This window comes from Marmota monax, unplaced genomic scaffold (assembly GCF_021218885.2).
Source record: "Marmota monax isolate L192 unplaced genomic scaffold, Marmota_monax_Labrador192_F-V1.1 WCK01_AAM20220418_F8-fsc00007, whole genome shotgun sequence".
NCBI lineage: Eukaryota > Metazoa > Chordata > Mammalia > Rodentia > Sciuridae > Marmota > Marmota monax.
In genome coordinates this window covers 6063850-6088807 of record NW_026692781.1, presented here as the reverse complement: position 1 = coordinate 6088807, position 24958 = coordinate 6063850, and the positions used below count along the sequence as shown (strand labels likewise).

General features: G+C 32.5%; 1 protein-coding gene across 3 annotated transcripts in view; it reads left to right on the top strand.

Moving 5' to 3' along the window:
• The window catches only part of Tlk1 (tousled like kinase 1), a 140258-nt gene that overhangs the window by 97791 nt on the left and 17509 nt on the right, over positions 1 to 24958 (top strand). For all 3 annotated transcript variants that reach the window (XM_046447164.2, XM_046447165.2, XM_058580175.1), the window contains exons 6-12: positions 948 to 1043; positions 2507 to 2596; positions 4378 to 4470; positions 7601 to 7711; positions 7822 to 7958; positions 11438 to 11626; positions 16379 to 16445. In XM_046447164.2, the coding sequence (XP_046303120.1) occupies positions 948 to 1043; positions 2507 to 2596; positions 4378 to 4470; positions 7601 to 7711; positions 7822 to 7958; positions 11438 to 11626; positions 16379 to 16445 (783 nt within the window). The remainder of the gene's footprint in view (positions 1 to 947; positions 1044 to 2506; positions 2597 to 4377; positions 4471 to 7600; positions 7712 to 7821; positions 7959 to 11437; positions 11627 to 16378; positions 16446 to 24958) is intronic.

The following is a 24958-nucleotide window of genomic DNA, read 5'->3' as shown; positions in this document are numbered from 1 at the left end:
ATGAACACTAAGAAGTCCTATCTCTGCTGTTTATATCAAAGTTAAGTGAGTATTTTAAAAAGTGAAGTAGAAGGGCTGGAGCTATATAGCTCAGTGGTAGAGTACCCGGCATGTGTGAGGCACTACGTTCGATTCTCAGCACCACATATAAAAAAATAAAAATAAAGTTCCATTGACAACTAAAAAACAAATATGTTTTTTAAAAAGTATTAAAAAATGAAGTAGACAATAAACTATACTCTTAAAGGAAGCCAGTAGCAACAAATTGTTTTCTTCTGTTCTTAATATAGAAACATTGAGAAGGAGAAAGCTAAGAAACAGATTAGCCAACTCATGCCTTTTGTAAGAAAGAATGACTTTTTTTAAAGGGGTTAAAGGAACTCGTTCCACGTAATTCTTGTATGCCATGAACATTTGGATTTTTAATAGATCTTGAGAATGATGATTCTGTTTTAAGATAGTTGATTATGTTCACTAAAATCCACATGTGAACAATTTACGATTTGTTGGGAGCATACTGGCTCAAGAAACGTTTTCAGGAGAACTGTGCTGAGCTTTAGAGAACAAATAAAACGTGTTCATTGCTCTGAAGTAATTTATTTGTCTTTGAATCAACCACAATAACAAATTATAGTCAGAATATAAATTAATAAGTATCAGAGGTAGTCTTGTCATGTTCTTGTGATTAGGAGTATTCTAATCTTTTAGAACTTAACCATAACTGATCTTAGTTTTGCTTTTTCTGAACCTACTTAAATGACTACTTGATATGAGTTAGAACTGGATATACTTAGGGCTGGAATGTATAAGGTCCTGACTTTGATCCTCAGCATTGCATATAAAATAAGTTATATTTAATTTATTTCTTAATAAGGTATCTAAAATAACAATTATCTAATCCTGTTTTAATAAAGGGTGATTTTTTTTTTCTTTTTCTTTTTTCTCAGTACCAGGGAGGAAATGGCTCAAGTCCAGTAAGAGGCATACCTCCTGCAATCCGTTCTCCTCAGAATTCACATTCACATTCCACTCCTTCCTCATCTGTAAGTTTTTTCATGTTGTAGTCTTTGTCTTCTAGGAGGTCATATACATTGAATGACATTTGTAATTCATTGTTTTTATTGGGAAGTTCTATATAAAATAATATTTATGTTTTAAAAAATAATTTTTATGAGGTGAGCTGAATCTCTTTTTTAACAATCTGATGCCATTAGAATTTTGTTTCTGAGCCAGTTACAGTGGAACACGCCTATAATGGCTCCAGAGGCTGAGGCAGGAGGATCTCCGATTCAAAGCCTCCCTCAGCAAAAGCAAGGCACTAAGCAATGCAGTGAGACCCTGTTTCTAAATAAAATACAGAAGAGGGCTGAAGATGTGGCTCAGTGGTCAAGCACCCCTCAGTTCAATCCCCCTCCACCCCCAAAAAAGAACTTTGTTTTTGAAAATGAGCTGCCAAAGATTTCCTGAATTAATTATATCTAATAAGTATTGTTTCTATAAAATAATGTGGTTGAGCCTCTGGGACTGAGATAAATAAATAACTCTTGAATCATTATGTAGTCAGTTATTAATTTCTGACTTCTAACTTTTTTATCAGTTAAACTTCTTAACCATGAAAATAATAGTATAAATCATTTCTGGGAATGCTTAAGAAAAAGGTAGGCTGTTTAGTTAAACATAGGAAAGAAGGACATTGGCCAATTTTATAACTTTTCAATTTGTAACATTTTAAGACATTTTATGTGCATTGTTTTTCATGTTGGATTTTATTTTTTATTTACTTTGTGTGAAAGTTCAGTATCTAGTTAGAAAAATAAAGTTGGCTTTCAACAATTTAAAGATAAGTTAGAAGTTTTTGAAAATCATAGTTTCACTTATGTATTCAAGTATTGTGTCTGCTTCTACCCCTTGGTGTACTTAGTTTTCTTTATTTTGTCCCTTGCATACAACCCATATACAAAGTAGGCAAAAGATTCAATAGTAATTTAATGATTATGGTGATAGATAGCATTGATACAGTGCTATAATCTGTTACTTTCTATGAATGTGTTTTTAAGCTAGTGACTAGATAAATCATAGAATATATTAATAAATTGATATCAACCTACTTATGGTCATGCATTATTATCCCTGTTACTAAGAATTCTGTATTAAGATATTTTTGTTTTTCCTTTTGAACCATCATAATTTGTTTTTGATATTTTTGTTTCAGAACAATTTATCTGGCCTTAATTGTTTTAAGTAGTATGAAACTATTTAAGATTTCTTTGATGGCACTAGATTATAAGCTCCTAGAGGGAGAAAATGTATGGTTGTAGCTCTTACTGGGCATTATGTAGGAGGTATTCAAAGAGTGCTTGTTGAATAAATGGTGATTAAAAAGTCAGTTATTTTTCAAATATTATTCTGATTTAAAAATAAAAACTTGAGAAATGTTAAGTAGTTGCTACCAAATGGAACCTTTTTTCCTACTTAAAGGTAAACATTTTAATATATGTTTTTTCAGGTTCGACCGAATAGCCCTTCCCCTACTGCGTTAGCTTTTGGGGACCACCCTGTTGTACAACCAAAGCAGTTATCCTTTAAAATTACTCAGGTAATTAATAACTAAAATCATTTTTATGACTTCTAGGAAACCACTGCACAATTTTATACTAAGAACTTAGACATATACTATTGTTTTAGATATAAAGTAAAATTAAACATCAAGAAAACTAACATACTAAACAACAACAACAACAATAAAACATTTAGGGAGGGAGGGAAAAATTGAAACACCCAATTTACTATCACTTTGTCCTTTGTTTCACATTGACAAATACATAGATGTTTTAAACAAATCATTCAGAGCACTCTTAATATGGTAATTCTCTTTACTGATTGTTTTTGAACATAGCATTCAAGTATATGTAATTGATATCTTGAGTTGATACTAGTATATTTGTTAGAGGTAAACATTAAGGCAGTTCATTTGTGGATGTGTACACATATATGCTATAAGTTAGAAAGTTATTAGAAAATTTAATTATTTGGATATTTGTTATTCTTTTTATTTAGTTTCATGACTTGAATTAGGTACTAAGTTTTGTTTTGTTTTTGTTTTTTGGTATTGGGGATTGAACCCAGGGCCTTATGATGTTAAGCACATGCTCTACTACTAAATTGCACCCCTAGTCCAGTAATAAGGTTTCTTTGTTGTTTTTCTTTTTAGTTATATAGGACAGTAGAATATATTTTGACATATTTATACAAACACAAAGTATGTCTTTTTTTTTTTAAGTTGTAAATGGACAGAATGCCTTTATTTTATTTGTTATTTTTTTAATGTGGTGCTAAAGATCAAACCCAGTACCTCACTCATGCTAGGCAAGTATTCTGCCACTGAGCATCCCAATCTTGCAGTACTGTTTTTTACTTTAATATTGTACATGTGACAATTTCTGGATCACTTTTTTTTTTTGTTTAATTAGTTTGGGGATTGAGAGAGTAAGATTCTGTTGCTTGACCAGCTTGGTTCCCCAGTTTTATTTTCATTTAATTCTTACTTGTAGGGTCATATTCAAACCATTATGTATATATCAAAGCCCTTTTGGCCAGGATTTCAAGTACAGGGTATTTCTTTTAGTCGCTGAGCAATTCATAAAAGGTTTTGAGATGTTAACTCAAATTTAGGAAGAAGTTCAATGTATCTATTGTACACTATGACAACTATAGTTATTGTATGTATGAATATTGCTAAAAGAATAGATTTTAAGTGTTCTCATCACACATAAATATATATATATTAAATACTTAATTTAGCCACTCCACAATGTACATGTATTTCAAAACATGATGTTGACCATAAATATATACAATTTTTACTTGTCAATTAAAAAACAATCGAAGCCAGTTATGGTGGTATATCCTGTAATCCCAGCAGCTCAGGGGGCTGAGGCAGGGGGATCACAAGTTCAAGGTCAGCCTCAGCAATTTAGCAAAGCCTAATCTCAAAAAAAAAAAAATTATAAAATAAAAAGGGCTGGGGATATAATGCTCAATGGTTAAATGCTGCTGGATTCAAGCCCTGATAAAGAAGGTTTTTCACAAAGTTCAGGAATCAACTAGAGTCGTGTATAGTACAAAGCAGTGACTGTATTGAGTTTTAATGAGAAACCAGTATTCTAAATAATTAACGTTTTTTTCCTATGTTTGTAGCATTTCTGCTTCTGAAGTTATTAAAGCTTAAAGCTGCACTAAGACTTTTTTGAGATACCATTTACATACAAATATAACTCACCTTTTTCTTTGCTTTTGGAAGTTAAATAAAATCTAGTTTTATGTTTGTATGCATAAGACTATATAATGGAAATAACAAAGTAACTTTCTTTCATTTAGACTGATCTCACAATGCTGAAATTAGCAGCATTAGAAAATAATAAAAACCAGGACCTGGAAAAAAAGGAAGGTCGTATAGATGACTTGCTCAGGGTAAGTAATAAGTCATGGAGTGGAAAAAATCGAGCAAATTATTTGGCATCAGTGAAACTGATGAGAAAAAACATGGTAAAGTTGTCCATAGCTGGAAAAAAAATAAGCTTTGTCTAGTAGTGTAAGTATGTGACTGATAATACCAACTTTAAAATTATTCTGTAAGCTCTTAATGGATGATGAAATGGAAATCTTTAAAATTTGATTTTTATATTATCTGCTACTCATCAGACAGATAATCATTTCATGTTAGTTTTAAAGTTAATTGATTTTGCTATATGCCTGCCTTATATCTGATGCTATAGAGAATAAAATAAGTAGTCCTGTGAGATTTTTAAGGAAAAATTTATTTTAAAATATATCCAAAAGTGTACTTATAATGTGAGTAAGGTATAAAACAGTAGTTCTTACTCCTTGCTGTTTATTAGAATCACCATATGGAAAGGGTAGAAATACTAATAATGTCTGAACTCTTAACCTTGAGGAGTTCTGATCAAATTGATGTAATGTAGCCTGGATGCTTAGTTCTTTGTTTTTATTTTATTTTTTAAATTTTTTTAAGATGTTGATGAACCTTTATTTTATTCATTTATTTGTATGTGGTACTGAGGCTTGAACCCAGTGCCTCACTCATGCTAGGCAAGCACTTTACCACTGAGCCACAACCCCAGCCCCTGGATGTTTAGTTTTATTTTTTTTTTTTTCCTGATTTTTTTTTTCTTTACTCAGTCATACATGACAACAGAATGCACTTTGATTCATTGTACACAAATGGAGCACAATTTTACATTTCTCTGGTTGTACACAATGTAGGGTCTCACCATTTGTGCAATCATACATGTTCCTAGGATAACAATGCCCATCTCATCGTTTTAAAAGCTGCTACGGACTATTCTAATTAAGCAAGCATTGAGAACCATTGGTATAGAAACTCAATAAAATCAACACCTATGATTCTACCATATTCTCCTTTGGAACATCCAGAGTGTCTTTCCTAATTCTGTCCCATACTCTTTCATATCTCTTCACCATTAACCTCTATTCTTTTTAAAATTATTTATATATTCTAATTTGTTATACATGATGGCAGAATGCAATTCATTTCATATTACACATATAGAGCACAATTTTTCAAGTCACTGATTGTATGCAAAGTATTTTCAGTATTTTTTAAATAGATGGACACAATGCCTTTATTTTATTTGTTTATTTTTTATGTGGTGATGAGAATCGAACCCAGTGCCTCACACATGCTAGGCAAGTGCTCTACCACTGAGCCACAACCCCAGCCCTCTTTTTTGTTGTTGTTGTTTTAGCATTTAGTAGTTGTCTTTGTAACAAAGAATATAAAAAACAATATTTTAAGTTAGATAGAAATTTGTTTTTCAAGCAAAAAGCAGAACTGGGAGCCCAGGTGTGATTTTTTTTTTTTCCATGGTGTCATATAGGACCTTGGCTACTTCAGTATTCTGCTTCCTTATACTCAGCACATGGCTTCCATCTTGAAAGTCCCATCAGGGTCCAAAATATCTACTTGAGTCACAGTCATAATATCTGTATTCTAAGCAGAAATCAGGAAGAGGTGAGGAAAACAAAAAGTGTGGTTCCATGTGCAGCCTTATTGGATGTTTAGTCAAACTACTTTTACTAACATTGCATTGACCAGCCTTAGCTACAAGGGAAGTTTGGAAATGTAATCTTTTAGCTAGGCACATGTCAATCTAGAATAAAGCATTGGATTTCCATTATTAAGAAGAATTTGGTTGATGATGGTGATGATTATTGTTGTAGCTTTATATTAAATTTGATATATGGTTCAACAAATATCTTCTATTTCATTTTGGCTATTTTGGTGCCCTTTGTAGTCCTGAGGGAATTTTAGAGTCGGTTTTTCAAATTAAATACATGCACATTGTACACACACACACACACACACAAAATTTGTTGGTCTTGTATGAATTACATCTATTTTAGGTCATTTTCAAGACATAATGTCAGTGTACTTTAGCTTCTTCTATGATTTGCCTAGACCTGTTGTTTTCAGACTAGATATCAGCATGAGTGGAGAACTTGTTAGAAATGGAAATTTTTAGCCCCTTTCTTAGACCTATTAACTCAGAAAACTGGCAGAAGTGGGTCTCAGCAAGTCTTCCAGGTAATCCTCTTACTACTACACTATTCTAATCAGAGGAAGGCCTCTTTGAGCATATGACTGCCTACAGAGTTAAAAAGAGTTTTGGTATCTTATTGCTAAGGAAGAATGGTGGGAATAGTTATTGGATAAGCAACTTACAGCATCATCCACAATTTTAATAGAGAAGATGTTTACTTTAAGAGAACACTCATTTTTTTCTTTAAAAAAAAAAAAACTATTTTTTTTTTTTTTTTACAGAAATACAGAAGCTCTACTACTAAGCTACATCCCAGCCCTTTTTATTTTGTTTTGAGGAAGGGTCTTTCTAAGTTTTTCAGGCCAGACTCAATCTTATGATCCTCCTGCGTTAGCTTCTCAAGTTGCTAGAAGTACAGGCATGTGCCACTGTGCCTAGCTCAGATTTATTCTCAAGTGTTAAGACATATTCTATACCATATTTCATTTATTTTTAACTGAGGTAGATGTTGTTGCCCCTTGTTTAGAAATAAGAAAACTGAACTTAGATTCAGATAACTTAGTTAACTTAGCCAGTGTTATGTACCTTAGAGTGTGGATTTGAATATATGGAATATGTATATAAATTTCATGTATTTTTAGCACAAGTTGAGTTACATTTAATTCTATTGTCCCTTAGTAAGTAGGCTTGATTTTTTTCAAAGCATCATGCTCAGATAATTTAGTTTTATTAATCCTATCTATGTACAATTTATTCAGAAACATTAAAAATATTTCTAAGAGCTGGGTATGGTGGCATATGCCTGTAATCCCCACTACTCAGGAGGATCTCAAGTTTGAGGTCACCTGTGGCAATTAACAAGACCTTGTCTTAAAAAACGGAAAAAATTGGGGATATAGATCAGTGGGAGATGACCCCTGAGTTCAATCCCTAGTTCTGCAAAAAAAAAAAAAAGAAAAACCCTAAGCTTTTCATAGATACAAATTCTAGACCTTTTGCATTTTCTATGTATATTTTAGGCTAACTGTGATCTCAGACGGCAAATAGATGATCAACAAAAATTACTTGAAAAATACAAAGAACGATTAAATAAGTGCATATCAATGAGCAAGAAACTTCTTATTGAAAAGGTAAGTTCAAAGTTCACTAAATTTTCCCTGCTTCCCTAGCCCCTTTTGTCTTGTATGCTTTTAAAATTTAATGAATAAAATTGAATGATGATATTTCCTCCTTTTTTCAGAGTACACAAGAAAAATTGTCAAGCAGAGAGAAGAGTATGCAAGATAGATTACGCCTTGGGCACTTTACAACAGTTAGACATGGCGCTTCATTTACTGAACAATGGACAGATGGTTTTGCATTTCAGAATCTTGTGAAGTTAGTCATTACTTTTTTAGTCATTCTTATATTTTCAAAAATTAGTATTTCTTTGGGTTTTTGTTACTTTAAAATATTATAAATTTGGAATTACACTCAACATCTTCCCCTTATTTTTTGAAAGGAATGTGAAATGGGTGTTAACAATTTTAACTTTAAACAGACATTGATTAATTAGCATTCATCTATAATGTAGTATTCTGAAGTCTGACTTTCCTAAATATAACCAGCATTCTAACTTTTAGGTGATAATTTGGAAGGAAAATTGTTAGAAATTTGTTCATTGGAAGAGTTGTATGTGTCTGCGTCTGTCTGTCTCCTGGAATTTTTCTACATACCTCTTATTTATTTTTATTTATTTATTTATTTGATGTAGGATCTCGTCGTGTTGCCTAGGCTGGTCTTGAACTCTTGGGCTCAAGTGATCCTCCTACCTTAGCCTCCATAGCGCTGGGACTAAAGGCTTGTGCTGTTGCACCTGGCTTTCTACTTAATTTTATTTTTGCCATTTCCTAGTCTATAAGTGATAATATTCAGCCCTTACCTCTGTCTATTCCTAAGGAAAAGAACTTTTTTTCTTCTTTTGCCTCAGATTTAATAACTCAGTTGAAATGAACATGTGGCTTTAGCATTTCAAAGGTGTACTTTAATACACTGCATTTTCTTGAGTTTAGATGGTGTTAGGTAAGAATAGGTTGGCTGTTTCCGTGTTAAGGGAGCCAGGACCTATGTTACTCCCATTGGCTCATTTGTTTATTTATCCATCCATCCATCCCTCCTCCCTCCCTCCCTCCCTCCCTTCCTTCCTTCCTTTCCTCCCTCCCTCCCTTCCTTCCTTCCTTCCTCTTTCCTCTGGGAAATTTATAAAAATCAAGGAAGCAGAGTATGCCAGAATTCTACATCAGCTTTCCCAGAGTCAGTCCCTTATGAAAAACAGAGCAAAGCCTATTTCACATGGTATCACATCAGCAATGCTGCTTCAAACATGCGTTCCCAGGACAACTTGCTAAAAAGCATGGCCTTCTCTCTCAACAGATTTTACTTTATTTTATTTTTTTTGTTCAGTACAGCTGTGCTTAGGTATTAAGCATAACACAATAAGGGACAGTATCCTTGTGATGCTAGAGTTTAGGTTTTAATTCTGTGAATAATGGACATTGTTAAAGGTTTATATATAGTGTGTGTGATCAGATCTGAGTTGTAGAATGACAACTGATAATATGGAAATAATAGTGAAAAGAGGATAGATTGTTGACAGTTAATATGGAAAAGTATACAGATGAAAGTGATCATGCTCGAATTAATATATTGACTGTAAAAGTGGAGGAGAGCAAGAAATGGATTTGAGATAGAAGCCATAATTTTTTTAGTGTCTTCTGAGCAAGAAACTTTGCTACAAAACCCAGATCCTGTAGTTGTCCTATAATAAATAAAAGGGAAGGTTACATAATTCATACGCATGGTCTAATATGCATAATATGACCTAGTATAAATACTATGCATGCCAGTAGTTAAAATTTCTCCACTGAATTATCAAAAAAGATCAAAATAACTTTGGTGTCTTAGCTATCACTAATAAGCATTTATTCGGGATTTACTGTGTTACTACATATTTTTATTATGTTGTTTGTAATTATTGGAATAAAGTGATTAGAGGATGAAAAGAGAAATGAATTAATGAAAATAAATCATGTTAATAATCTCTAAATTGGACGTTCCTTCCTGAATAATCAGATATTAGCTATATATCCATTCTAGAAATTCTTTACTTTCTTTTAGGATTATAACTAGGCTGTTTATTTGCACTTATAGCATCTTGATTGTACTCTGAAATTGTTTTAAAATTACTTTTGGCCAGGCATGGTGGCACACACCTGTAATCCCAGCAGCTAGGAGGCTGAGGCAGGAGAATTGCAAATTCAAAGCCAGCCTCACCAACAGTGAGGTGCTAAGCAACTCAGTAAGACCCTGTCTCTAAATACAATACAAAAAAGGGCTGGGGATGTGACACAGTGGTCCAGTGCCCCTGAGTTCAATCTTTGGTTTGTATGAACACACACAAGTTTTGGGTTTTTTTGTGTGTGGTGCTGGGAATCTAACTGCAGGGCCTTGCAGGTGCTTGGCAGGTGCTCTACCATTGAGCTACATCTCAGCTCTAAAATTTACTGTTTTAATAACTGAAATTATTTATTCCTCCTTCCAAGTGAAAACTGGCTTAAGGTCCTAGTCTCACTTTGCTGTTCTTGAGAGTTTTCTATACCCTTTTGCTCTTCTACCTTGGTTCTTCCTGTTCTTTCATTCTTGTCTTATTCTGTTGTTCCCTTACACAAAGCATAGGAAAGGGAAGGGAGTGTATGCAAAAGACCAGTAGGGGCTCTGTAGTTGTGGTTTGAATGGTAGGGATGGAGTTAGATGAAACTTTTGACTTGCTCTAAATCTAAATACCATAACTAGGTAGAGTTTTAAATTTTTTGCATTACACGGTATGGTGACCTAAAAGCAAGATAATTACTATTTGATTAGCTTAGGGTATTGTACGATAGGATAGCTTAACAAAAAGATCCCCTGTTAAGCTACTTAATGCTCTGATCAAACTGTTAAAAATCTCCAACCTGTATTTTTGTAATAGACATAATATCTATTTGCTTTTAGAATTAGTGGGCTCATGGCAAAATTGCTTAGATTCTTGAATGGAAAATGTTAATAACTTCACATTTATTAACTTCCTAGTTTTCAAATTCATGCTGAGTCTCTTGCTGTTCCCTTATTTGTCTTTCCTTAAATTGTTAAAATTCTTTTTGCTCCCCAATTTTTTTTATATTAAGGCAAATTTTTGTTTCATTTCAAAACATCAACTACACATCTTCAAAATTTCTTTTTAACAGATAAATTTAGAAAATAACACTTTCATATTAAATTCCTATTTGCCTTTTGTAATCTTGTCTGCTAATATAAATATAAAATGTATAAAGGTTTTTATATGTGAGATGCATGTACAAAGCCTGCCCCATTCTTAACTGCTAGGGTTTTTTTTTTTTTTTAAAGATCATTCATTTATTTCATCAATGATTTTTTATTGAGCATATCACATTATGTATTGATCACTGTGCTAGTGTTAGGGGTACAAGAAGATATAAAGTAGATATGCTCTCCATTCTTAGGGAGATAGGCTTACCAGAGACATTCTGGTGAAGTATCTACAGGAATTGTATTTGTTAGAAAGGCAGAAATGGGGACAAGTTACCATGAGATTCTGTATAGCAACCCACCTTTCCCTGGACCAGGAGTTTAGGGGAACATCTCACTTAAAAATGATTGTTTCAAATGAGACCTGAAGGATGAGTAGAAATTGATTCACGGGAGTAGAACCAAAAGGTTATAAATTTATGTTGATTTTTCATGTTTTCTAATGTATTTTTTCATGTTTTCACTGTGAAAAGTAATTGAAGGTTAATATGGTTTTATTCATTTTTACATAGGCAACAAGAATGGGTGAATCAGCAAAGGGAAGATATTGAACGGCAAAGGAAACTTCTAGCCAAACGCAAACCTCCCACAGCTAATAATTCTCAGGCACCTTCTACCAATTCTGAACCAAAACAAAGAAAAAACAAAGCAGTCAATGGAGCAGAAAATGATCCCTTTGTTAGACCAAATTTACCACAACTGTAAGCCTCTATTTTGAATTTTCCTTTTTTTTTTTAAATTGTACGTAGTGAGTATAAATGTTAGTAATGGATGTTGTTTATAATTAATATTTAAAAAGTAAAAATAAATATGGCCAGGAAGGAAGTCAATATTGAAAATTTAGCTTTAAATTAATAAGCTCCAAACATCTGAATTCTACTTTTGTAAGTAGATACTGGAATCTGCCCTTTTTATAAGTCTGAATCAGTTAAAGTGTCAAAGTTTTGATTATTTCAATTCAATGTTCCTATTGATGTTCCTTTTCTGAGGGAATGTTAATTTAAGTATTATAACTGTCATTTATTTTCTGAAAGCAATTCATGGTGCTGGTTGTGAATATTTTTTTTTTCTGCTCTTTGTTTTCTAAATTTTCTGTGTAAATGACTCGCTCTTTGTATTTCAAATGATAAAAGCATTTAAAAAAATTGTCACATGCTTATCATAGAAAATTTGGAAAACATGGAAGAGAGTAATAATAGACTGTGATTCCATCCCACAGAGAACACCCTTGTTAAAATTTCAGTGTACAGGTATATCTAAACTAATATTTTCTGTAAGAAAAGTTTTTCTAATTTTTCTGGAAGAACTTACATGAATTTATGTGATTAGAAAATATGTATACCCTTGATATTTTGTATGGGTATATTTCCTCCTCTGTTAAAATATGGTGCTTTGAATTCCATCATCTGCTATGTAAGGAACTTCTTGATACCTTCTTTATCTTACATCTTCAACCTTTTGCTCTCTACTGGTTCCTTCCTTTCAATCCATCAATGTTTGAGTCTTTTCATTTAATTGGATCTTTTAAAATTTCTTTAGTTTTCCCTATGTAAGTCTTTCTTTTCCTGGGTTAAATTTAGTCCTAATTATTTTGTTTATTTAGATGTTGTTATACATGAGATTGTTTCCTTAATATTCTTTTCAAGTTGTTCATTTATGGTGTATAAAAACACAACTGATTATTGTGTATTGATCTCATACCCTGTGTGTTTGCGGAATTTATTCATTAGGTTTAACGGGGTTTTTTTTTCCTCATGCATTTTTTCAGATTTTCTACATGAAGAGCCATGCCATCTGTGAATACAGACAGTTTTACTTCTTTACAATTTGAATGCATTTTGTTTCTTTTTCCTGCTCTGGTAGGATTTCCACTAGAGTATTGAATAGCAGTGGTGAAAGTGGACATCCTGATCTTAGGGCAAAATCTTCAAAATTTTTACCCTTAACTGTTATGTCAGTTATCTATTTTTATAAAACCCCATTTATAATGTTGAAGAAATTCCCTTTATTCCTAGTTGTTTTGTGCTTTTCAAAGACAAACCATGCCCCTCCCCCTTTAAAAATCTAATCCTCAAAGCATGGCTTATGGTTAAATGTTCAGTAAAGCTCAGTTAAATTTTAATAAATAAACGAGTTATGCTCCCTCCACCCTTAAGTGACTCTAATAGTCTATTTACTATAGCTTGTATCATTTAACTTAGAGGCTTCAAGTTATTTTCCTTATGAAACAGATTGTCATTGGATATTAAATTTGTTTAGAAAGTTTTGGGGGGTTTTTTTGTTTTTTATTTTTTTATTTTTTAGTTATACATATACACGATATCATTATTTTGTTTATTTGGATTTTTTTGTGGTGCTGAGGATCGAACCCAGTGCCTCACATGTGCGAGGCAAGCATTCTGCCACTGAGCCACAACCCCAGCCCCTGTTTTTTTATAAACCTACTGAAGATTTTCTTAAACCTACTAAACAGCTTTATTTAAGAGTGTTAACATGCTTCTAAATAAAATATATTTGTGTATGTGTATACAATAAAATATTAATAAATTCAACCTAATATCTGATAAGATTCATATAGGAAGACATGGTTTGTTTGGGAAGAGCTGTGTCCTTATAGTACTTGTGAATAAAAGATTTTGTTAAATAACTTAACCAAATGACTCGCTAGGAGGATTTTTTGAAAAATCACCTTAAAACAGCCTAACAATTGGTAATTAAAAGCCATTAATGTTAATACTGTCCTAGCTTAGTTCTTTTCATTCTGTGCAACCAAATCCTATTTCTTTAAAAAAAAATTGTTTTTTGTAGTTGTAAATGGACAGAATGCCTTTATTTATTTATTTATTTAAAGAAAGAGAGAGAGAATTTTTTAATATTTATTTTTTAGTTTTCGGTGGACACAACATCTTTATTTTATTTTTATGTGGTGCTGAGGATCGAACCCAGAGCTCCGTGCATGCCAGGCGAGCATGTTACCGCTTGAGCCACATCCCCAGCCCAAGAATGCCTTTATTTTGTTTGTTTATTTTTATGTGGTGCTGAGGATCGAACCCAGTTCCTCATGCATGCTAGGGAAGCACTGTGCTGCTGAGCTACAGCCCAGCCCCAAATCCTATTTTTTTAGAGAAGATTGACCACTTTTCATTTATCTAAATACATACATTTCTTTAAAAAAGTTTTCCATTAATGTAGACATACAACAGAAATATCTAAAAAGCTTTTGTCAGGTACTTCATAATAGGGAAATGTAGACAAATGTAAGAAATGGCTCTTTTGCCATGATGAGGTTTGCATCATAGTCAGTGAGACAAGGCCTTTAGAATAGGAACACTAAAACTGGTATCTGTCAGCTCCCAAGTTATTTATATATATGTAAACGTTTTATAACTTGCTTTAGATTTGTTCTTTAGATACCTGTGGTTATAAAATGGTAAGAATCACTGCCCTTGAAAGTCAGTAGCATACCAACTCAAGAAAGCAAAATATTCTTCCTCTCAAATGGGAGAAATTCCAACAATCTGCATGTGTAGGAACTTGGCAGTTTTTCATGATAACCAAACTTCTTAGTAGAATACAGCTTTGAGATTTCGAGAACTTGCTGGACATGGTGGCACACACTTATAATCCCAGCAGCTCAGGATGATGAGACAGGAGGACCACAAGTTCAAAGCCAGCTTCAGCAAAAAGCAACTCAGTGAGACCTTGGGGATGTGGCTCAGTGGTCGAGTGCCCCTGAGTTCAATCCCTGGTACCCGGAAAAAGAAAAAGAAAACTTTCAGAGAACTTGCTATGTACTAGTTTTGGCTTTCAAATACCAGATTTTAGCTGTGTTTTGTTAACTCAGTAAAAATCAGTGTAAAGAACTGTATTTTATTCCTATATAGAAACAAACAAAAATATACAGTTTTTAAAAAGTCTGAGCCCATCCCATGCTCTACTAGGGGGCCTAAAACCCCACTTTAAGAGTAGAAAATTATATCATTATATAATTAAACTTCCACCCATGGCATATGTACATATCTAGAAGCTGTTTGCCAGCTTTCCTAAAAGCTTTCTTGCATTGAGTTAGTTGAGATATTATATTTAGTTTTTAAACCTCATTTTCTTTTAGTATTGGCTACGTTCCTTTCTTTTGCTTTATCAGAATGCAGAATCATTTTTCTTAAGAATAGTATATAAGTCTTACAGCGGTCCCATTACATATATTAAAATGGTTAGTTTTCAAAGCTATCATAAGAATATTTGGAATTGATAATAAAATGATCATATCCCATACTTTAAAGATTTAAAGTTTATGTTTATTAAGAATTTAGTGCTGGAGCCAGACTCAGTGGCGCATCCTGTAATCCCAGCAGCTCAGGAGGCTGACAAGGGAGGATCGCAAGTTCAAAGCCAGCCTCAGCAAATAGCGAGGCGCTAAGCAACTCAGCGAGACCCTGTCTCTAAATAAAATATAAAAAGGGGCTGGATGTGGCTTAGTGATTAAGCACTCCTGGATTCAATCCTTGGTACAAAAAAAAAAAAAAAAAAGAATTTAGTACTGGGGAAAGAATATAGCTCAATGGTAGAGTTCTTGCATAGCATGTGTAAGGCCCTGGCTTCAATCCCAGAACCTCAAAAAAATAAATAAATAAATAAGAATTTGGGACTGGAGATATATGTCAGTGATAGATCATTTGCTTAGCATGTATGAGGCCCAGTGTTCAGTCTCCAGCACTGAAGAATTTTTAGAATTGCATGCTTTGGGTAGTTTTAGCTTTCCTTTATTTTGCTCCTCATACACTGATATAGACAAGGGGTAACATCTGTTTTTTCCCCTCTTCCTTTTTTCCTAAATCAATACCTAGACTGGACTGACATCCTTTGAAGTGGTTTCCCATTATTCTTTGAGTAAAATTGATATTCTTTACCTGGCCTAAAATCCATGCATGATCTGCCCTGCCCTGCTTGCCCATCTACAGCCTGATGCTCATATATTTTCTTCTAGTTTGCCATTGTATAGAATGTACTCTGAAATCGTCTCAAGAGCATTTAACAACTAGAGCAAATTACTGTTATTATCCACCATGCTTTTTTGTTTTCTTAAGAAGAATTTAATGTAACCTAAAATTATTATTTTTTAATTGTTTCTTTTTTCTTTTTCCTCTTTACCTCCATATAGAGTGTAAGCTCAAACTAAAATATAAGGAGAAATTGTCTTTTTTCCCTGTGTCCTTTGTTTCTATATTCTGGGTAACTTCATAGATGGTACTGATCAAATAATTGTTAGTTAATTGCTCCATCTATAGGTATTAGGCATATACTCTGAAGAATATCTTAAAGAATTTTTGGCTAAAAATTGTCACCATTTTTAGTATTATCATTTGGCCATTTTTATCATGTTTTTCTGGTTGTTAATAAGAAATAATAAGTATTAATCTCAAAATGTAGAATTAAAATTTCACTTTTGACAGGTTGACTTTGGCAGAATATCATGAACAGGAAGAAATTTTCAAACTTAGACTAGGACATCTCAAAAAGGTATGTGAAACATGGTGGATTTTTAGTTTAATTTGCTACCAAAGTAGAGAATTGTGTTCTCTGTATTTTAGAAGCCAAAACTTAAGAGAAAGATGCCAAATTTAGAACCCCCAGACCAAAAAAACAAACAAAAAACTCTTAAGTTGCATTTGTATCTTGAGTATATTAAAATAACATTTCTTGACTTTGTGGCAACTAACTTTAAAAATACTGAGATTCTGATATGCCAGGGTCTTTAGATTACTCTTCAGTGACACCTTTTGATAGAAAATGTTTGATTTTTAAGGTAAAATGTAAAATTCCATGTTGTTTGTGTCTGTTTCATAATGAATTAAAATAACAACTCTCAAAAACATACTTAAATTCTTTGGCTTAATTTTTTTTTGTCAAATGCTTCTTTACGTGTTTTGATTAAAATACGTACATAAAGGTTTGATTAAAATTCGTACGTAAAGTTTAAAAGAAATAATCATTAGTCATAAAATGACATAATTTAGAAAAAACTTTCTGTATGTTATTGTAAATTTTTATAATGTATAGCTTTGTACTTGTTTGTTAACTCTGAAGTTGTAAAAATTCCATTGATTTTATAGGTCTTTATTTTAATTCAAACTTTTTAAGAACTAGTGATAAGAAAGTAAAGTTTTTCCCTGCCAAATGAAGTTTCTAATAGACATAAAGATTCCTTTGTTCTATCCAGTGTTTTATTTTGGTTTCTGCTTATCTGATTTATTTAAAAATTTTAACAGGCTAAAGTATAGCTAAAAAGGAGTTGATGAACTAGTTAAAGACACTATCTATGAGGTCATCTCCCTTGGGTTGGGTGAAACAGGACTGAGAAATCCATTCTGGTAGCTGCTACCATCACACTATATACTAATTTGTTTTTGCAATATTATCAATATGCCAGAGACGCCTGTCTTTGCTTACAGAGAATAGAAAAAAAAAATATAAATATATACACACTGCCATTTGGTTATAGGGAATAGAAAAATGTTTTGTGTTTTTGTAGATGTGTATTTTATAATTTGTATCTGTGTCCTTTACTAAACTATAATTGTCTCTGCCACTGCCCAGAAAGCTTCAACCTAAATTACTTGAACAGTGAGTTCCAAATTATTTATTTTGGTCATCTTTTTAAAAAAGTCCTTTTATTCTTTTCTATTGCAATTAATGACTTTTTCCTGCTCTTTGAGATACAGTAGACAGCTTTTGTCTATTTTCTACATCAGATGGAACAATAGAACTGTAGTAATCATTCTGTAGTAATAGAGCTATATTGGATCTATGGAACTGTGGCAGCAAAGAAGGGATTTTTAGTACAGGATGAATCACAAGTATTTATGTGCCTACCTAAGCTATTTTAATAATGCTTATTCTTGATATTCCATGTAAAAAGCTATCAATTATTTTCTAACCAGCCTTTGGTGATAAAGAAATAGATATTTAGTTTTACTAGTATATACAACTAAGTATATATTTAGAATTCTACCTCAAGGGTTATTCACATGTAATAACAAAGTTTAAATTACATAATGATTACATTGTGTATGTGTGCCTTATGAAAAATCTTATCTTACGAAATTCAAAATTTTAAAGCAGTTTAATTCAGAATTGACTACTTATTTTACCAAAAAAAAAAAAAAAAAACCACTTTTGAAAAGGCTTCAGAGGAGAGTTTGTTTTGGGGTTTTGGTTGTTTGATGATTAATTTATAGCTTTCCTTGTGTTTGGGAAATATTTTGTTTCTATAAATAATATGTTTATTTTCTAAATTGAAGAATACTTATGCATCTAGTTATTATATAAATACTTACAAATTATTATGGAATACTTCACGTTCTGTTCTAACCTTCATATTATCCTCCTTCCCAATGTTTGACTTCTACATTCTTCATATTCACTCATTCTTTCTAATAATTGTCCTTTCTATAATCTTTTTCGTGTTTCCCCCCCACCCCAACTTTTATCAAATTTACTGAGCAGTCTTAGATTTCTGACTTTATCTTCTTAATCTACAACTTTTCCTTGACCTACCTCCATCATAGAATATTTTGGGAGAATGGATCACTAGTAATGCTGAAATATACCTGTATGTTTTGAATTACTCACATTTTCTTCTGAGAGACTATTTTGGGTGAGATGAATGAATGCATTTTTAAAGAATGTTGCTAGTAGTAATACATACAGAGGATAAAACTAAGCAAGTAATGTCACCTTTAGAGCACAAATAAATAGCAGGTGTCTGCTTACAATTGGGTACCATTTAATTGTGCAATTAAAAAATAACAAGCAGTAAGGTTCATGTATTAAAAATAGATTTCTAAAGCACAATTGGAAATAGGTCATTATAAATAGGTTATTCTGTTTTCTTAAAAAAAAAAAAAGATTGAATAAACTTTTAACACAGAAGACAGGTTTTAGTCAAGAGAAAAGACATTACCACCACTATATTATTAGCTCTCTGTGGTTCTGGGTGTATTAGGCTGACACAAACTATACCCAAACCTGTAAGTTGTGTAGCTACTACCACATGCTGGATCAGATCTGATCTTTGAATATTTAATGACCATGTAACTTGTACAGCCAGTAACCTGTGGGATGTCAGTTTAGGGTTTAGGTTTGGAGCCTGGCATACTTTTGCATTGGTAACTCATTCTCTCTCTTCTCTCTTTTCCTTTAATAAATGCTTAACATTAAGCAGAATTATTTATTAGATTAAATTTGTTAGTAGAGAAGTTAAAAACTAACTTCATAAGGAAGCTGATGCAGTATGAACAGATCTTTTTTCCCTTTTTTTTGAAATGGAATAAATTATATGCACTGTATTTTGTAATGATATTAATGATAATTCAAATAGGTAATCTGAAGTATGAAAAAGTTTATTTACCATTGAATAAGTCATAATGTTCAGTTCACATTCCATGCTAATCTGTAGTGTTGGAAAAATAATAAGTCCAAAGTGGTTAAACTATGATAGAATCAGATAGAAACCTCCAAAAATAAGTACATGGCTATGATAAAGTGTTTTTAGTTGGTGTTTCTAATTGCCACCAAAAAGTAAAAGTAAACTTTACTTATGAAATTATTACCTTTGTCTTCTGAGATTAGGAAAGTCACTTTACAGATCACTCTTTTTCACTATCAAAAATTCTTTAATATAAATATTGTTTTAGTTATTACTAGTTTTGTATTCATTGCTTACTCATTTACAAGTGATTTATTTTCACACTCTACCTAATACAGGCATGATTCAAATTCTCATTTCATAATATTACCTTTAAAAAATAATAATACTTTTTGTAGACTTTGAAGTTTTAACCACTTTTGAGTGAACATAAATTTTAACTTTTTGAATGCAAAGATCTTTTTTTTTTTTTGGTATTCTTTGACTATTTATAAAGACTAGTGACTGAATAGTGAATGACAGAGCCAGAACGTTGACCTTTACTCATCTTTCAGTGGCAACATGCATGTGCTTTATTTCTAAATTTATTTTATTGTAGATGAATAGTAAGTTGATTTTTTGTATTCATAACAATTAATTCACTGTAGCTCTCATTGCATATCTCCTAAATCTCCTAAAGTACAGTCTTCAAGTAATGGGAGTATTTGCTCCTCAGGTTTTTTGAGAAACATTACATTTTTTTTCAGAGCAGTGTTAATCAGGTGTTTTTTACGTTCATCCTTTTTGTTTCTCTCTCACACATTATGTTCATGATTGTTATAGCATCTAAAATATTTCTTTATTACTAGCTACTCTATTGATTTTCTGTTCTAAATTTATTTTTAAAGATCAATGAAGCACGTTTTTTGTAAGACGTATACTCTGGAATATTTTTTTAAAAATATCTTAAGGATTTCATAGAACAGAATAAAACTATATAATAAAACCTGAGACCATACAAGTTATTACTGAAAATATTTCAAAAAGAAAGTAACTTTGGACTGGGGCTGTAGCTCAGCAGTAGAGCACTTACCTTGTACATGTGAGGTGCTAGGTTTGATCCTCAGCACCATATAAAAATAAATAAATAAAATAAAGGTATTGGGCCCATCTACAACTAAAAAAAATTATTAACAAAAAAGAAAGTAACTTTTCTGTTACCAATACTTATGCATAACTTCCTCATTGTTCACTTATGAAAAACTTATAGTTGCAAAGGCAACTGTTTCCTGTCTTTTAAAAGTTGTTTCTCACCGGGTGTGGTGGTACAAGCCTTTAATCCCAGCGACTGGATGCTGAGGCAAGAGGATCATAAGTTTGAGGACAGTCTCTGCAATATAGCAAGGTCCTAAGTATTTAGTGAGACCCTTCTCAAAATAAAAACAGCTGGGGATGTAGCTTACTGGTAAAGTACCCTCTTGGTTCTATCCCCTGTACAAAAAAAAAAAAAAAAAAGAAGTTCTTTAAGGCAAAGCCACAAACATTCCTATATTATGTATTTCTGCCCCATGTGGAATCTTAGGATTTAAGGAAACAAACAAATCACACACTAGTTGATCCTGTTTTGATAATAGTCTTTCATAAACTCAAGTTATGGGAAAACAATTATCTTTGTGATTTGAGAAGCTCTGCTAGGTTGTTTGTATAATCAGATTATCATTCAGAAGTTGAAGAAAGAAATGATTTGAAAGGACTGTTATAAACGAACACATATGAGGGGAAAAATTCCTGAAAAACCAACTTCCTTATGATAGATTCTCTCTGTAGTCATAATGCTTTTAAAAAGATACAAATTGCCAGTCATACTTACAAGGGAATAGAATTTTTGAAGTTATTAGAATCTGTAACTATGTCTTGACACTGCTGTTACTCAAGTTTGTGATATGAACAGCATATGGATATGTGTTGCTCTTTGTTTTCTAGTCTTCAAATTTCATCATCTTCTTGGTTATTTAAATATTTGATTATTAAAGTTGGACAAATCAGTATCAAATATTAAATAGCATAGTAGGAATTGGCTTTAATGTGTGTTTGGTGTGTGCATGTGAGAGTATGTTTATTTGATTTGTAAGCCCTAAATATACATGCCAAAAGTTTAACTGGGAAAACATAACCAATTTGTGATTGAAACAGGATTAGTCAAGAATCATCAGCACCAACACAAAGGTATCTTTGCAGACTGAAGGAATCAGCTAAACAATTTACAGTCATCTCAATCTCTACTAAAACAAAAATCACATCCAACATGCCACCTGACACCATTTCTTTCTCTCTCTCTCCTTTGCTCCTTGCGATGTGGCATTCATCTCTCCTTGTGCCTCCGTTCTGAAGAGATAACAGTATAGCAACAACTCTGCCACTGAAATCCTGTTCTCTGACCGATATTGGCACCTGCAAAGAGAAACAACCAGTAACAGGCAGCAGCAGCATCAGTATTAATCTTCCATGATGAAATATTTACAGGTCAAGAACAAGTACACAGCTCTTTCTCACTCCTTCACAGTGGACTATGCAACTAGTTGAAATGGAAGACAATGGATTGTCTACAAGCCTTTTGAACAGTGGAGAATACAGGGCGTTGGTTTTAGGTGACTTGACCCCCAAATATTCTTGGAGTTTGATATCCCTTCTGGTCTTTCTTTTTAGAATACCATAATCATCTTAGTATGACCACAAAGATTTAAGTTTGCATAAAGTGGCATTTCTTGTCACTTTAGATTTGAATTAAAATAATGAGCAAACATAATGTTAGAGGGCTTAATCTTTAAAACTCTGTATTCATCTCAATATTTATGACCATGACCAAAAGAAATATTTTGAGAATTCTTCTATCAATTAAATAAAGCCAACTACATTGTACACTGTGTTCTATAGAATGTAACACAGATGTTACTTGCATAGGCAGTGGTTTGCAGTGGAAATGCATGAAGCTTGAAATAGTCACAGTTAAGCTCATGAAGAACGTTATGAGGCTCCTGACTTGGTGTATGTGGACCAGAAAGGTGCTGAGATGTGTTGGAATTCTTCATTAATATTTGTCTTTACTGCTTTTCACTTAAAAAGTAGTAGCCTATAAAAGATGTTTGCTGAGAGAACATGAAACTAGCTGTAGATGGGAAATTCTCAGTCATTTATATTCTACCTCCTATTTTCTTAAGGACCTTCAGATATTCTTGGCTCCGATTTTTCACATTTGTAATCAGACATCTTGGTAGTAGATGATGTTCATTTACCAAAATGAAAATTTAGAGATAAAGGTTGTTTTACTCCCTTAGTGTTCAATATGAATCCAGTTGTTACATAAGCAATGAAACGTGAAAGTTTTTATACATTTGGAAAGACCCTTAGAAGTCATGTTTCCCATTACTTAGAGCAGAGTTTGTTTAATTCAGATTTGTAGTTCAGTCTAGAGAACAGTTTTACAAAAAAGAGAAAAGTTTCTTAGCTACCAGCCTTTCCCTTTAAAAATCATACAGATTGTTAAAGCCGTGACATTTATATGCATATGCATATTGGAAGAGTTGAAGACTAGACTTTTGCTGTTATTGGATGGAGAGTTAAATCTTCTCATGCTGTTAAAATCTTTGTAATCCACCAACATCCTGAGAAAGGCTAAAAAGCAGCAAAAAGCTAAGAGAAAAGCCTACAGTGTACTATAGTAAGGTCTTGTATCTGTGTATGCGAGGGCTTGGTGTCAGCACTTTGGTTAGTGTTTAACATTAAGGAATTTCAGCCCCATGATACAGTGGTACATAAATATACTGTTTAAAATTTGCCAGTCATTAGATTTGTTACATTTATTTGCTGCTGAGGAGGTTGTGGGTTTATTTATTGTTTTTTGTTTGTTTGTTTGATTTTGGGGGGGGGTGGTGGTGGTTGTTTAAATAAAATGGAGGAAAATACAGAAAATCAGAACCAACTTATTTTAGCATAAGTCATTCCTCGTTAAGGTTTCAGTGTATTTGTTTATGCACTTGAGAATAAACCACCACTCCTCCTCTTTCTTAAAAGGCAATGAAGGACTTAAAGGGTGGAGAGAAGAAAACATTAATAGTAAATCTTGTATTCTAATCTTACCTAATTAAATACACCTGAGGAAGATACACTATGCTCCCATCAATGGTGACCTTTTTGGTGTTTAGAGATGGCAATGGAAGGGAATATTTATATAGTTGGAAAAGAAAACACATAGGAATTCATAATTTTGTTCTCTCCCTCCCCCTATCGTACTCAGAAATGTGATTATGGGGCAGTAGTTTTTAAGTTAAGATAAATTCAGACTCGCTTTGTATAGGTGGTTTCTGGAAGTTGTTGGCTCATATTTATGTCAGTTCAGATCTCCCATATCTGTATTTAGAATTTGGGAATGCATGTATCTAGAGACATATAATAAGGATAAATATGAATTAAGTTGGTACTTTTCTCCTTTATTTCTTTTTTCTACATTGCCCTTTATTTCATTAGGTTTTTAATTTTTTAAATTGTAGTTGAACACAATACCTTTATTTTATTTTACTTATATATTTATTTAAAAATTTATTTTTTAGTTGTCAGTGGACCTTTATTTGATTTATTTATATGTGGTGCTGAGAATTGAACCCAGTGCCTCACATATACTAGGCAAGTGCTCTACCACTGAGCTACAACCAGCCCCTCCATTACTTTTTAATAGTGCATTTTGTCAATTTCACCTTTCACTTGCCTGGTGATAATCTTTAGAATGTCATTATTAATAGTTGATGAAACAAGTTTTTGAGGACTTAAAGGTGTTAATTTTTAAGTAAATTCGGTATCAAGCTTTTTGAAATCTCAGTCTGAACTAGTTTTTTTAAATTAATGTTGTTTGGATACTGTTGCATTTCTGTGCTTCCAGCATTTTTATAATATGCTATACAAATTATTTTCTTTCACCAACCCTTGTGGATTATAGGAAAGTTGAGAGTGCTATATCAAAATACTTCCTGGGCTCGGGGTGTGGGGGGGTGTAGCTCAGTAGTAGAGCACTTGTTTAGCATGAGGAAGGCCCTGGATTCAGTCCTCAGCACTGCAAAAACAAATGAAATATTTCCTATCTTATCTTGGCTTTTTTTAATATAAAAAAAGGAAATTTAGGGAAATTAAGTTTTTTTTTTTTTTGGTGGGGATAAAATGTAATATACATTCAAGTTTTACTAAATACTTTTCAAAACTGTTTAATTTGGGAATGAAATATATCAGATTTATATGTTGAAATACATTTTATAACTCTTCAAAGCCTTCACACTCTACCTTTCATTTAATAATTATCTTTTTTAAAAATTTGTTACAATGGGAAATGCTTACTCCAAATTCACCTGAAAGTTAACAGTTTCTTCATTACTATTGCTTGCTTTTGGCTTAGAAGAGAGTTGAGCCAAGGAGATATTAAGTTATCAGAGGAGACTTTGTTTACAAATTGAAAACATTTCTGTGGTGAAGATCTGTGAGAGACAAAACTGTTTTGGGATGAATCTTCCATATATATAATTAAAAATTTTAAATGTCGCAGGTGGTGTTTTTGCAGGTTATTTTAAACAATGAGGCAGTA